Raw genomic sequence first — 14029 nt, 5'->3', positions numbered from 1 at the left:
GATTTGGAATTAATGACAAATGTTTGTAGACCAACAAACCAGACCAGATCCATCTAGACAATTTCTTTGAGAACATGAGAGTCTATGTGGTGTAGTGGATAGGGCATTGGGCAGCTCTTTGGAGAGTCCCTGAACATAAAGAGTCTTGACTTATTTACTGGGTGAGCAATCCTCACGGATATACAGTAATGCAAAAGTTTTCTCTCAGCAACATCACTAATTGGCTGTATGTCTTTTAAACTGCAGAAAGCCAAGGGCTTGGAGACCGTAAGGAATTTAAAATTTTAATGGGAAGGCGTGGAAAAACATGGGATAAAAGCTACTTTGCTTCTTTTCACTGCCTTGCAGAGAGAGGCAAGCAAAGGCCAAGTCCAGACAGAAAACCAGCAACCAAGAGAGAAAAAATACAGAGCTGATAGAACAGCTCTTTAATGGAAGAAACTGTGTGCGTGCGTGCGTGGATGCATGTGTATGTGTGTGCATGTGTGTGTACATGTATGAGGCGAGACACAATAAAAAAAATAAAAACACTTGACATGAAGTAGGGCAATAAATGTATGAAGTCAAATAAACAATCGGTAGGAGATGTTTAGAACAGCAGCCTGACCCCACAAACTGAATTGTGTGCTGTTAATTTCTACTGTATCATACAGTATGTGGGCAAAAGTGTGTATTCCCCATGTTGAAAATAATCCATAATCATATGAGGTGGGACAAGGTGAGGGTTATGTTGTGCATTAATCAAGAGCCTAAGACATGATTTCCTTCCTGAAATGTCAAACTTAATAGTGAAAAAATCAATACTGCCATGAAGCAAGATTTGTGGCTTATTGCAGTATTTATCCCAAGTTAGTTTACTTGCAGTGACACAACATGCTTTGCATAAATCTGGATACGTTTCAGAATGTAATGGTAATATCTGTAATGTGAGGGTAATTGATTCATTACACAGAAACTACCTCGATATGTCAACTTAATGCTTTATTAATTTGGTTTATGATTTCTTTATTCATATCATCACAGTAAACGTGCTGTAACACATCATGTTCATCGACTTATTGATATTTTTCAAACCACTGTGAAAAATAGTGAGTGTGGGTGTGATTAGTATTTGAAAAATTGATAATGAGTTAAGCATGTGGGCAATGGCATGTGCTCAGTGGTTAAATGTGTTGTTGCTATGCAAACTTGTGTCGAGATAAACTTAGTGGTTGGAAGTTGGCAGTAATAGTCTACGGTAGTGTGACCTATGGCAGCACTTGCTTTCCCGTTGTGGCAGTGTTTCCCACAATGGCCCTATATTTCAATAATGGAACTAATTGTTCAGTATATGTGCAGCTAATTGCCTAACCCTGGTGAGTGCGCTTCTTTTAAGTCTCTCTGAATGAGGCCGTCTAACAAATGAATGAATATAAATGTAAAATGTCAAAGTGTGTTTGTGTAGGTGCACGCACATTATTTTTGCTCTTTAAGGAATGCTCTTCTGCCATCTGGATACATGGCACATCAAGCCAAGCATGTGAAAGCTTAATATGAGGTATACTGTAGATACATTTCCCCACTGATTTTTCCCTTTTTTATTATAAAATATAAAGGAGAAAAATCAGTGGAAAATGTATCTAAAAGAAAGGTTTTATTGGAAGAAAGGAAGCTTTTTATCTGTTTCAGGTCAGGAATGTGCGAATGGATAGCTGTCCAACTGTAAACAATTTACTCCTGGTGCATTATTTCCCTCTTAATCTTGGTAGTTATGGTCTTTCACGGTATAGTAAAGTAGAGTTGTTTGTATCTTTATTTGTCATTTATACTGATTTTGATTTCCTGTGGAATTTCAAATTAGTTATAATTAACTGCATAGTATATATCCTCCAGTCACTGTCTTGATGACCAATCACTACCATGATTATCATTCAAATGATTATCATCATCTGTTTTACTCAGAAGGACTAACAATATGATGATACTGTAGTTTCACTGTCATGGTGCGCTATGCATCTTATATAGTGTACTTACATCAGGTGTAAGTATTGTATGCAGTGAAATTATTGTGGGGTAACACTGGTGAATTCAAAGCAAGAGGACAAAGAGAATTCAGAGTATCTGCAGTGTCCTTTCAGTCACCGAAGCCTGGTGGATTGTTCCATTCTATTAGCGGGGACTGCAGGCCGCTTGCTGTGGCCTCCTTCTCACTAGCTCTCCCTGAATATTTCAGTGGCTCTGTGTCCAGCAGGGACCACCCGAGGACAACGCTGCTGGAACTGCAGTTTGAATCAGGCCCATTGGAGAGGCCTACAAGATGCTTTTAAAAACCTTAATCTCACCAAGTGTGTCGTCAGAGGAAACCACTTTTAACAGGACTTCACACCCTTCTGCAGGAACCGAATCAAACCTTTTAGCCACCCTGTTAATGTGGTCTCACCAAGCAAATTTCATTAGATTTTATTTTTTTTTCCCCTTGGCGCAAATAACTCATTTTTTGGGTTGCAGTTGTCAGACTATTTGCATAATAGTGGACTAGGCTAGAGCCCAATTTTAATGGTGTATGCACAAGTCTCTAACGGAGTAGGCAGTGTTCAAATGCAGATAAAAAGACATTGTACCAGCACAGTTGTGATGTGTTGACAGCACAGAAAACCCAATACAGCACAAGCAGAAAGTGGGCATTGTACTTGTAGGGAAGGTGTGACCATGTACCAGCCACTTAGGGCATAGCCACAATACCATTAAAAGTGAGATTGCCTTAGCGCCATGGCAACATCGGACAATAGAAACAGTGATATGATCAGAGGAAGAGGAGGTGAGCAGCATATGAAATATAAGAAAGAATGAGCTTGATGAATGCCTTTAGTTAATAAAAACAACAAATGTTATTGTACACCATATTCTATTAAGTTACACTTGTTAAATGACCCCAGGTTGACATAGGTGCACATATAGGTATACGTGTGTTAGTTTAAATTTTTGGCAGAATAATTAGATTTTGAACAAATGCTGTATCAAGCTGCTGTTAAGAGATTATGTAGACTTTATTGCACTTTATGTGTATATGCAGCTGCCTATGACAGCCATCAGGAACAGTTAAAGACAGATGTGTCCTGGAGATCTATAGTTCTGAGTTTTTTAAAGCTGCCTTTCAACCAGCAATTGACTGACACCTGAAATAACACTTCCCATTCAGTAAATAGCCCCAATTAAGTTATTACATGAGTTGCGTGAAAGGCAGAAATCCAGCGGACACCAGTAGTGCAGGTATTACATTGGATTGTATCGTCACCACAGGACTACACAAGGCTTGTGTGTGAAGTGTATAGTGCTCTAAAAGGGACACACTCCAAATAACTCAGAAACTTCAGAAAGTCTCCAGGAGCATGCATTGACTAGGTGAGCCACTTCATCAGACACCAGGTAGAAATCTGCCTGGTTCTGACTGTGAGGGCCGCATGGGGTTTAAGCTGTGGCTATGGGCACCCACTGTCTTTGAAAAGAGCTTTCTGAGAAGCGGAACAGTTAAGCTCTTATGTGCTGCCCTTTCTTATTTTGAGGACACGTTGTCACATTCAGACAATTCCTCAAGATGTTTTTGTGGAGAGGCTATTTGTATGATATTATTATAAAAATCCACAGTAACACAATAGCAGCAGAGAGTGCGATTGCTAATAAGATAGCACAGCAAGTATTTATTTGAATGTCCTCTTAGACATACATTGATTCCATTGTAATCTACTGAAACATGTTCTGCTTTGTTTTTATGCATGTATGTGTTTTTGATTGGTACAATAGTCTCCTCCCTTTTCCAATTCAAAGAGAATATTTTTACAGATTTAAATAATAAATCACTGTTTAACTGCAGGCAAGTTCTGTGTAAGTGCTGTGTATCTGCATATATTTATAGGTCTGGTTTTGAGGTAAAATTAAGGATTTGTCCAAAGTTTTTGCAAATGGGCTGCAATTAGGGGAATATGGTTACATAAGAATCAGGGCGCAGTTTTGGTTAAGGGCGGGAATTAGGGGAATAGAGTTACATGAGGTTACGTGCAAAGTTTTGATTAAGGGCAGGACTTTAGGGGAATGGAGTTACATAGGGTTAGGGGTGCAGTTTGGGTTAGGGGCTGGACTTACAGGAATAGAGTTGCATAATTTTAAATGTGCACTTTAGGTTAAGAATAGGACTTAGGGGAGTACAGTTGCAGTTGGGATCAGAGCTATGCTTAAAAGGTAGGGCTAAGGTTCCTCAGAACCTAAAAAAAAAGTTGTATAATAATTACACGAGCTGTGCATTCATGTCCTGGTTTGGCAAGATGTAAGAACTTCTAGCAATAATTGCTGAGGTCAATTTCTTTCACGCACACATGTACATACATAGGCACCACACACAGTACATGATTTTGGTGCAATAAGGGTGTGCTGATTCCATGTTTTTTGCTTGTGCAGTCGTTCCGTCCTGCTCCTTGAATGAGTATGACTGCGTCACTGGAGGCTGTGTGTCAGCCAATCTGCGGTGTGACGGAAAAGAGGACTGCACAGACGGCTCAGATGAGGTCAGTGATTTAAAGGGAACCTCTGGGAAGAAGCAAAGTGTGTCTAATACAATGTGTGTTTGTGTGTGTGTGTGCGCGCGTGTGTGTGTGTGTGTGTGTGTGTGTGTGTATGAATGTGCGTGTTTTGAATCTGAAAATAAATTCTGCAGAAATGGTTTAAGTGGACATTCCATGGACACACCAGTTGAATGTCCCACTGTAAGGCTGTTTTATCAATATCTACTTTGCCCAACCAACTGCTTTCCCTGGGTTTTATTTATTTTTTTTTTTCATATTGCAATCCCCTGGGTGCATGTTCACGATGCAGTATATGTATTTAAATGTGTGCTGTTTAGATTAATGTATATATGTATAAATGATATAAATAAATATACATCTATTGAAGTGCCACATTGTATTTGGGGGTTTATTCTAAAAATAGTATTTGAATTAGAATGGAACAGAAAAATGAGCAAAACATCGAGACAGCAGTTGCATTGCTGAAAGAAAGTATGATTAAGAAATAGACATATTTAAGGCCAGATCAAGTCACCTCTTTTGAGAGAACATGTAGGACAGTATGATTGCATGCTGATGATGACAAACCAAAGTAATTAAAGAAACTGACACTCCAAGACAAGGAGGTGAGTTTGAGTCATTATCTCAGTTGGCCATGCCCATAGGAGAGGCAACCACTGCAAGAGTCATAGCGACAAAGAATAGATTCCTGCTTAGGAGACAAAAAAAAAAAGTTACTGAAAACAAAACTGAATTGCACCTGAGCAGTGTCAAAGCACAGCAGAGCAAAATCTATAACCACAGTTACAAAACATGACCTTCAATAATTTCACCGGGGCACAGAAGGAAAATGCTGTTTAAGCTTGTAGAAAAGGGGTCCAGACATCTAAAAATCCATTCATCCAAGGCCAGCGCAAGAACATGAGCCGATTCCAGCATTCTAACAGTGTTTGCGGGAGTTTCTAAAACAAATTCCAGATGAGTACACTGTAAATAAAATTGTGCTCTTTATTCACTGTCAGATGCTCACCCCCCCCCCCCCCTCCCCATACCTACCGTTGCACAACTGCTGGGATTTTTTTCCTATCTCTCTTTTTCTATAAATCCCTCCCTTATGCATTTCATATTAATTGTCTTGGCCATGCATTAGTAATAAATACTGAAAAATCGGGCTTGTATTTTACTGCTTTATGGAATGATACCAGTGTGGATTTTTGTATTTTTACCTTGGCGACATAAGTGAAACAAAAAGCAATGAAACATTTTTTTAAAGCAACTTTGTTTTGGATGTTATTATGAATTGATTATGGCTGTACATTATGTCAGACCTATTAATAAAGATATCAACTCTGCTGCATGAAGTTGGTCAATTAAGGGCATGGTAGAATGAATCATGTTAGTACTATGCAGTCCAAATCTTCAGATATGTTTACATACGTGCAAAGAATGCAGTGGGAGGGAAACACAGCAATTAAAAAGGGTTTTAAGCTTTGAAAAGAATAAATTATCCATGTGCAAATGTATACACCTGTAAGAGGGGGACAAAGCCATTTCACACAAAGGAAAGTTCTTTTTAGGCAAAGTCCTAAAAATATTAATAAATAAAACAATTATTAAAAAACAGTCCCTGCAGACTTCCTCATGTCACATGAACATCTGTATCTTGTCGTCAGCCCCCTAATCTTGCCACTAAGGCCAGAAGGCCTTATCTCTGATTGGATGTTGTGCTCGGACTTGGCTAATCATGGATTTGCTCTGCTGACAGGTGGATTGTGTACGGGAGTGCAGGGAGGACCAGTTCCTGTGCCGGAACCGGGCCTATTGCATCCCACAGAGATGGCGCTGCGATGAGGTGTACGACTGTGTGGACCACAGCGATGAAGAAAACTGCGACCACGGTAAGGTTTGAGACGTTGTGTCATTAGTTACTAAGACGGATGCACTGATGGATTTGAAGATCCATCACCGAAGCTCCTTAGCTTGACACTTTTAAACAGCTTCTGCAACTTCAATCTGTAGTCTTCATTCTGATGAATGTTTCCTTGTAAAGTCATTAAATTTTTGTTTGATTCGCTTATTATTTTTTCCTGTCCCCTATCAACCCCTGAAGGCTTTGACTAAAAAAGAAAACTATCAAACTAAATATTGTGATTTAGTCTTATACACTGCATGTGACTACAGTACTCATATTAGCACTTTCACATCCCTGATGTTTGTGTCAAAGAAGTAAGCCTGCTTTAACCTGCTTTGGCCTGTTGTATCTCTTTATATGGATTCTCATCAGTCATTCCAGTCTCAGATAAGTGTAGAGGTGCACTGTTGCGGCCTCTGGTTGACTCTTCTTTCAGGAGAGAGATTCATAAAAGCATGACGCAGAAATCATCCTTCCCAGTCTCACCAAGTGTTTTGCATGCATGTCTTTGATCTTTGCTGAGTTACAGATCACGCACTGTTAAAAATTCCATCCTTTGCAAGTCGCAGATGAATTGTACACTACTGCTGTCATGTTTTTTTTTTTTTTTACACCAGACTTATGAATTTGGAGGAAAAAATGCGGTGTGGGTTATTATTTTTGTTATTCTATACCCACAGTACTTTGAACATATTTTATGTAATCCTGTTTTCCCAAAAATCAGGACTTTCTGATTATTTGTGCATGCAGGTATTTAATACACATCTGATTTTGGTAAGGTACTGATATGTTCTCAAATGTCTTTATTTTATTTGTGTTTGCATTGTTAGCTGGGGGCTAATGCTCTAAGAAAAATGATTATCTTCATCCCAGTTTTTGTTCTTTTTTATGTTTGTAGTAAAGTCTTGCCTAGTAATTTCCTTTTTCCTTGAGGAGTGTTCTTCATGTAATAAAACACTTGAAAGCTTTTATTTTGTTTGGAGACTTTAATAATTTCAACCTTCAGTCATGACTCTGGAATTGTGACAGGGTAGCAGGACTGTAGGCCATCACAGAACCATGCCCAGTCCTAAAAAGGTTATGAACCATTCCCAGACTTTGAGCTCAACACAAAACCTTTTTAAAAGATAGGGGCTAGCAAAAAATGAGAGTCCAGAGAAATAATTACTGTCTACCCAAGTGCCATTTGGAAATACACTAGAAAAAAGAAACTTTCATTTTTCCACAGTTATGAGGGAACCTTCGCAAGGAACTGCCATCGAGACTAATCCTTCTTTTGGCTCCAAGTCTCCAGGAGCTCATTCTAAATGCAATTATTTCAGCCCTTAACAATAGCCCCTGCTTCGTGGTTTTGCCTGGACTTTGCAGGTTCTCTAATGTATATAATGTACCTCACCACACTAATATCTCCTTAGAAGGTCCCCTCATGTTTGTTAGAACTGTGGCTAGTGAGAAGAATTGGTCATTAATCCACATCACCATAGCAGGTCTTTCAGTTTATTTTACTTTATTTTATTTTTGATTTTTAAAAATTTATCTCAGCCAGTCTTCAGGTTTCTTCAAGTTGCTCCGATGACGTCAATGGAGTAGCACACATGATCTAATTGGCACCCGCATCCCTGTGGTTCACTGTTGGACTTTTAGTGTGAAAAACAGCCATTGGCTTGCATGCAAGTCTGTTGGCTGATTGCATTCATCTTGCTTTAGCATTCTGGCACGACTGCAGAGGTTGTCACGGGCCTAACAACAAGTCTAATCTGCAGTTAAAGATTCCAAAAAATGAAAGGGTTGCATAAAAGAGGGAAAATCATAAAACAGAAACTAAATCAATTCAGAATATGGGATTGTATATTGCAGCACATGCAATATAAACGCTCACCAGTTCTCCACAAATCTACAGTAATAGTTGCTACAGTGCAAGTATCGTATACAGTCGTTTTTATTCTTGATGGCCAGTCAATGTGGCCTCATTTCCTATATATATATATATATATATATATATATATATATATATCTGTTATAGTGAGAGGCATGTAGGTATAGTTTCCTGTTTTTAAGTTTTCATTGCAAACTATGTTGACACTAACAAACTTGTTTACAGTCTGTCTATGAATTGGTTTCATCTCAGTGGCCAATAAAACAGTTGACCACACAGGCAATCACTGCAAGAATCGCTGTAAATACTCTACCAGTCAGTTTTATATGTGGAAATGTTTTAGAAATGTACACCTGAGATGGTGGAGTTTCATGGAACACCCAAACCAATAATGGGGGATCAAGGTTTGCATTTGAAATAAGGCCCAAGTGAATCAAAAAGTAAAAACTTACTGCATCAGAAGTAAAAACTTGCCAGATTGGAAAAAAGTAGAAAATTTAAGGTTTTAATGAGTGTGTGTGTTCGTGTGTGTGTGTGTGTTTCAGGGGCATACTCATGCCGTGCCGACGAGTTTATTTGCAACAACACCTTGTGTAAACTGCACGTGTGGGTGTGTGATGGCGAGGATGACTGTGGAGACAACTCTGATGAAGATCTCGAGATGTGTGGTAGGACCACCACTTTCTCCCAATCAGTGTCGTGCACTCCATGTGGGTGCTTGCATGGGTCACCTGAAAGGGCTACCATTTAATTAATTGATTTTTCATTTTCAGCTCCTTGAACTGAAATGGTCACAGATTAGTGCTTCAGCATGTTTTGTTTGCTTATTGCGTTCGTTTGTCGTTTTTTTTTTTGGTTAAGCAATAGTTGGGCTACCAGTCAGTCATATTTGTGCAGAAGTTTAACTGCGCTTACATTTTTTAAGGTAAATGTATGTCAGTATTGGTGAGTCTTGACTTTTTGCACTGACATTAGTGTGAAAATGAAATATTCAGAAAGTCTTACGTGAACCAGAGGTGAAGGATTTGAAAAGTAAAGTAAGACATGTCTTTGATCTTTACCTTTTTCTCTATAAGTGACAGGAAATGTAATATTTGTATTCAGTAGTGCACTCATACCACTCAAAAGGTTATCAAGAGCCTTTCAAACTGGGGTGAGTTTCAGTCACTAGAGTAGGGGGCATTTTAAGTCACGCTGCACGTTAGGGGGTGAAAACGTTAGGGGGTGAATTTTCAAGCTGAGTGGATTCGTTTCAATTCATAGAGTGCTGTGTTTGTACTTGTCTCTAACCCCCCTCCCTCAGCCAAGCTGCCCTGCCCACCGACAAGGCCCTACCGCTGCCGTAACGACCGGGTCTGTCTGCGCACGGAACAGGTGTGCAACAGCGTGGATGACTGCGGGGACAACTCTGATGAGGAAGAGTGCGGTGAGCAGATGAGGCAGAAGGAGAGCCATTTGTCGGCTTATCAGCTGCCTTTTAACTTTACGCTTCCCTACCTTGCGGGGCCCATCTGCATCACATGGGCCCATATGCCCCCTCAGTGTCTCGGCTCCCATCTCGTTTTGCCTCGAAAGGCAAAAGCACAAGCTGCAACACAGTGAAAAGAAACCGCGTGAACCTTCAAAGACAGTAGTGCTAAGCAGAGGAAATGTCACTCTCTGATCTAATCACTTTGCTACGGCGTTAGACCCATTCCATCTGGCAGATGAAAGGCTGCTCAGCTCACTGAAGATATTGCTCACTTTCAGACGTGCATTGCAGGCTGTGATCAGCGGTAAATTTTAGAGGAAATTTGATATGCGCGCATTTGTTATTTCCGCCTTTTGCCGCGCTGCTCCTCATTGTGATTGGAATCCACAAACCTGTAACTTTCAAATTATTGCTGTTGAAAACGCGTGTGCCCAGCTCCCCTAGCTCACCCCCCCTCTCTACCCATATGATGTATTACCCAGCAATAACGGGCCTTCACATTTTGATAGCTGTAGACTGAGAAAAGCAATCATTACAGGACATATTCTACTGCCACCCCCCCCCCCCCCCCCCCCCAAAAAAAAGGCATATATCTATATTTATACATTAAAGTTAGAGACATGAAAGAGCGAAGGTTAGACTGTCAAATGACGGTCAGTGTCTGTGTATATCAGTGGTGCCCACTTCCAGTTCTCAAACTAACACAGTCCTAAGCGTGTTAGATATGCCTTTCAGTCAGGGACTGACTGACATCTGCAACGACAGATGATTGGAGGGTCTGCTCTGGTTCTGTGCTCTGACGCGCATCTTGCTCTCGGCCTGCCCACTTCAGAGGGCACGGTGGGGAGATCCAGGCCGTGCGGGAAGGCGGAGTTCACCTGCAGGAGCCAGCGCTGCATCTCAGCAGATCTGCAATGCGACCTGTTCGATGACTGTGGAGACGGGGGCTCCGATGAGCTCGACTGCAAAGCCTGTGAGTATGCGTGCGCGTGTGTGCCCGCGCGTGTGTGTGGGTGTGTTGGTGTGTGTGTTTGTGTGGGAGAAGCTTCTAAAGAATGGTGTGGTCCAGAGGTATGCGCTAATCCCTCTTGAATGAGTTATTCGCTGCTCTTCCTGTTGTTTTGTTTTTATCTGATTGAAGAAAAATGGTAAAAGAAAACAAAAGAAGTTCCGAGGAGAATAGACCTGCGAGTACGGGTTCTGGTGTGAGATGTTTATCAGCAGTTCACATTTCTGTTTATGAATCTCTTAGTACAGAGGGACAAAAAAGAAGAAACCTGCAAACATCAACATTAAAATTAATGTTTACTAGTAGGATCCACCTCCTCACACAAATGCGGTGTCTCTGACAAGAGAAGATGAGACTTATGGGGTATTTTTAAATGTTTCCCAAGCTGAAGCATTTTATCGAAATGCCAAAAGTCTACCCTTCGCTAAGAATATGACAGTTATCAGAGAAGCAGAAATGAAAACTAGGGAAGAAATTTCTCACACTAGATGCTTTCACAGAACAGGAAAGTGCCATTCAGATGCAGTAGTCTTTATCGACATTCTAAAAGGTTAAGTATCATCACTGTTGTTTTGTTCAATCAAAATGTGAGAAAGAGTATTATTCTTGGGTGCCTCAGTGGTTGTTAGACTATCCAAAGTGTATATGTACAAAAGTGACATTTCATTGCAGTTTTGATATCCTTTTTGGACAACTTTTTTTTCCCTTTATTTAGGCTTATGTTAATGAAAATGAAAATGCAATTGGTTTTTCGGAGTCTTCAAACATGGAGCAATATTGCCTCATATGTTCTAAAACCGAATGTTGCCCCCTCTTTTCTTATAACTTTTTATATAATGCTGCCATCCATTAATTCTCTACATGTATTCACAATCCATAGTGATCAGACCTTTCATATGACATACGGTGGGAATGCATCTCTGCTGGTTCCGAATGTTTTATAATGCATTACATTCTCTGCCATTATGTTGTCAACCCTAGTAATTACCTGATTGAAATCACCTTGCTCTTTGGAGTGGTCCAAAAATATGAGATGTTCAAAAGGCAGTCAAATTGTGAAATTATTTTCTTCTTTAATATGAGGAGTGTGTCAGAAACACACCAATGAAGTATTCATACAGTATATACAGACGTTTGCACAATGCATGCATTGAATTGCATATTCATTCTATCACTGAGAATAGTGTTTCCATGGCATTTGTAGTGCCTTGTTCTGTACTCCCTCCAGTGTCATAGTAAAAGTGAGGGAATCTGGTATGGCATCTATGTGTTCTCTGTCTCTCCAGTTCCCAGTGAAGATTTATGCAAAGGGAGAATGAATCCTTGTGGTGAAGACGCAGTCTGCAATCAAACAAATGTTGATGTGATTTGTCAGTGCAAACCAGGATTCCAGAGAAATCAAAGGAATAAACAGTGCGAAGGTAACATAAGATGCACTTTATCCACCTGACAATACCCATTCCCTCTCTCCTACCCATCTTGTTGACAGTTTGAACAAGAATGGCAGTACAGATAAACTAAAATGCATTTAAACAGCGAGAGCAGACCAAGAGTAAGGCTGTTCTCTTATAAAATTACCTTACAGGTGTCATTTAACATGTATGTCTAACTGGAGCTTGATGTCTTCTGAAGCTTTCTGGAAAGCCCCAAGATGGGTTTAAAAAGTCTATGCAATAGTGTTTCCACTTGACTGGACATCCAGTCACCAACCACACTCCACATCAGTTGACCCTCAAAGCAGATCCAGCCGTACACTTTTCATCATGCCACCCTAATCTTATAAAGGTGAAACATCACTCCATTTCCATATGCCATTCTGGATACCTGGATTTGTAGAAACAAATTCAGGTATTTAATTTTTTTAAATGTTAAGATGTTCCCAAGGTCGATGTCTGGAACTGTTGATTACAGGGCAAGTGTTTGGGTGGACATCACAGGTATTCATCTGTGAACCTGGAACAACCTACATTGTGGCAAGGAGAATAAGCCAAGTCAATCACTACTGACCTTTCCTGCAGGAATGGAAATATGTTCATACTTTAATAAGAAACTTGTTCCAATGGATCTTGTCATTAACGATTCCATGCTATTTACAGGATTATACACCTTAGTGCATCTGAATCTATGATATGTATTGTGTTATGTGGCCAAGCTGCTGTCGTTCAGTATAACCCGGGACAACTGAATACGCAAATCTTAGGGTGCAGACAGTCTTTAATCACATTAGTTATTTTGACTTTTGTTAAATAAGGGTTATCATTCCAATTATAGAGAATTCCTGTAATTACCTAATTATAGCTTGCATTTCATTTATGTAAGATAATGATAGCTACAGTTATAGCTCTTTTAGTCCTGACTTTTTCCTGATAATGTTTCTGACTTCAAGGGAAATGGGGCCCATTCAAGCAATGGTTGTAATTTGTGATTTACTAATGGGTCAAAGCTTGTTTAAGTATTCGTGTGAATCTTAAATATGCCAGCAGCCTGCAACTATATTTACCCTTGTAAAAGCAATGTTTAAATATAAATATAAATAATATAAATAAAATAAAAAATAAATAAAATCAGATGTCCAAACTGTAAGGTATACCATTAATTTTTGCAGTATATGCATATTCTGCAGTATATCTGTAAATACATAGATTTACAGCTGAAAATGGCTATAATCCTGGTATTTTCAAATATGAGCAGTAGTTTTGCATATTTTAAGAATAGATTCCTTGTATTTTTTTATTTATATGTTAAGGTCCATTACTTGTCCATACCATCTGCATATGTTCTTTATTGCTTTTCAGCTGATTTTGATCTCTGAACCTAATTCTTGAGCCACGGGGGGTGGGGGTGGAGAGAAATGGCAAGAGTTTAATTTCCTGAAGCGGATGGAAACATAGATGCATGTCCAACCCAGGGAAACCTCCATATTCCCCTTTTTTGCAAAAATAAAGTATTTTTTCTTACTAGGATATACCTCAGGCTGCTGGTAACCAGATTCATTTTTCCTCTTGAAGGCACAGTTTTTGTTTCCCAGGATTCTCTTCAGTCAGAGGCAGGCAGAGCTTTCCTCTTATCCTTGTAGAGGAGAGGTGACAGTAGTTAACAGAATGCGATGGTACACAGAGCGACAGTAACTTGTTTCCTCTGTGCAGATGGGCAGTGTAAATGAGTTTATGCATTTAGCTAGCTCAGAGTGTTTGAGGTACAACTGTTAGGGCGGCAGTGTAGCATA

The 14029-nt window shown here is 39.7% G+C and overlaps 1 protein-coding gene across 1 annotated transcript in view; it reads left to right on the top strand.

Annotated features, from left to right (window-relative positions):
• The window catches only part of LOC118788809 (low-density lipoprotein receptor-related protein 1B-like), a 358625-nt gene that overhangs the window by 318389 nt on the left and 26207 nt on the right, over window positions 1–14029 (top strand). Inside the window, exons 69-74 of the mRNA XM_036544915.1 lie at window positions 4432–4538; window positions 6301–6433; window positions 8869–8991; window positions 9627–9749; window positions 10627–10767; window positions 12090–12224. Coding sequence (XP_036400808.1) covers window positions 4432–4538; window positions 6301–6433; window positions 8869–8991; window positions 9627–9749; window positions 10627–10767; window positions 12090–12224 — 762 coding nt within the window. The remainder of the gene's footprint in view (window positions 1–4431; window positions 4539–6300; window positions 6434–8868; window positions 8992–9626; window positions 9750–10626; window positions 10768–12089; window positions 12225–14029) is intronic.

The sequence above is a fragment of the Megalops cyprinoides genome, chromosome 14 (genome assembly GCF_013368585.1).
Source record: "Megalops cyprinoides isolate fMegCyp1 chromosome 14, fMegCyp1.pri, whole genome shotgun sequence".
In the NCBI taxonomy this organism is placed as follows: Eukaryota; Metazoa; Chordata; class Actinopteri; order Elopiformes; family Megalopidae; genus Megalops; species Megalops cyprinoides.
This window is presented reverse-complemented; position numbering and strand designations above follow the sequence as displayed.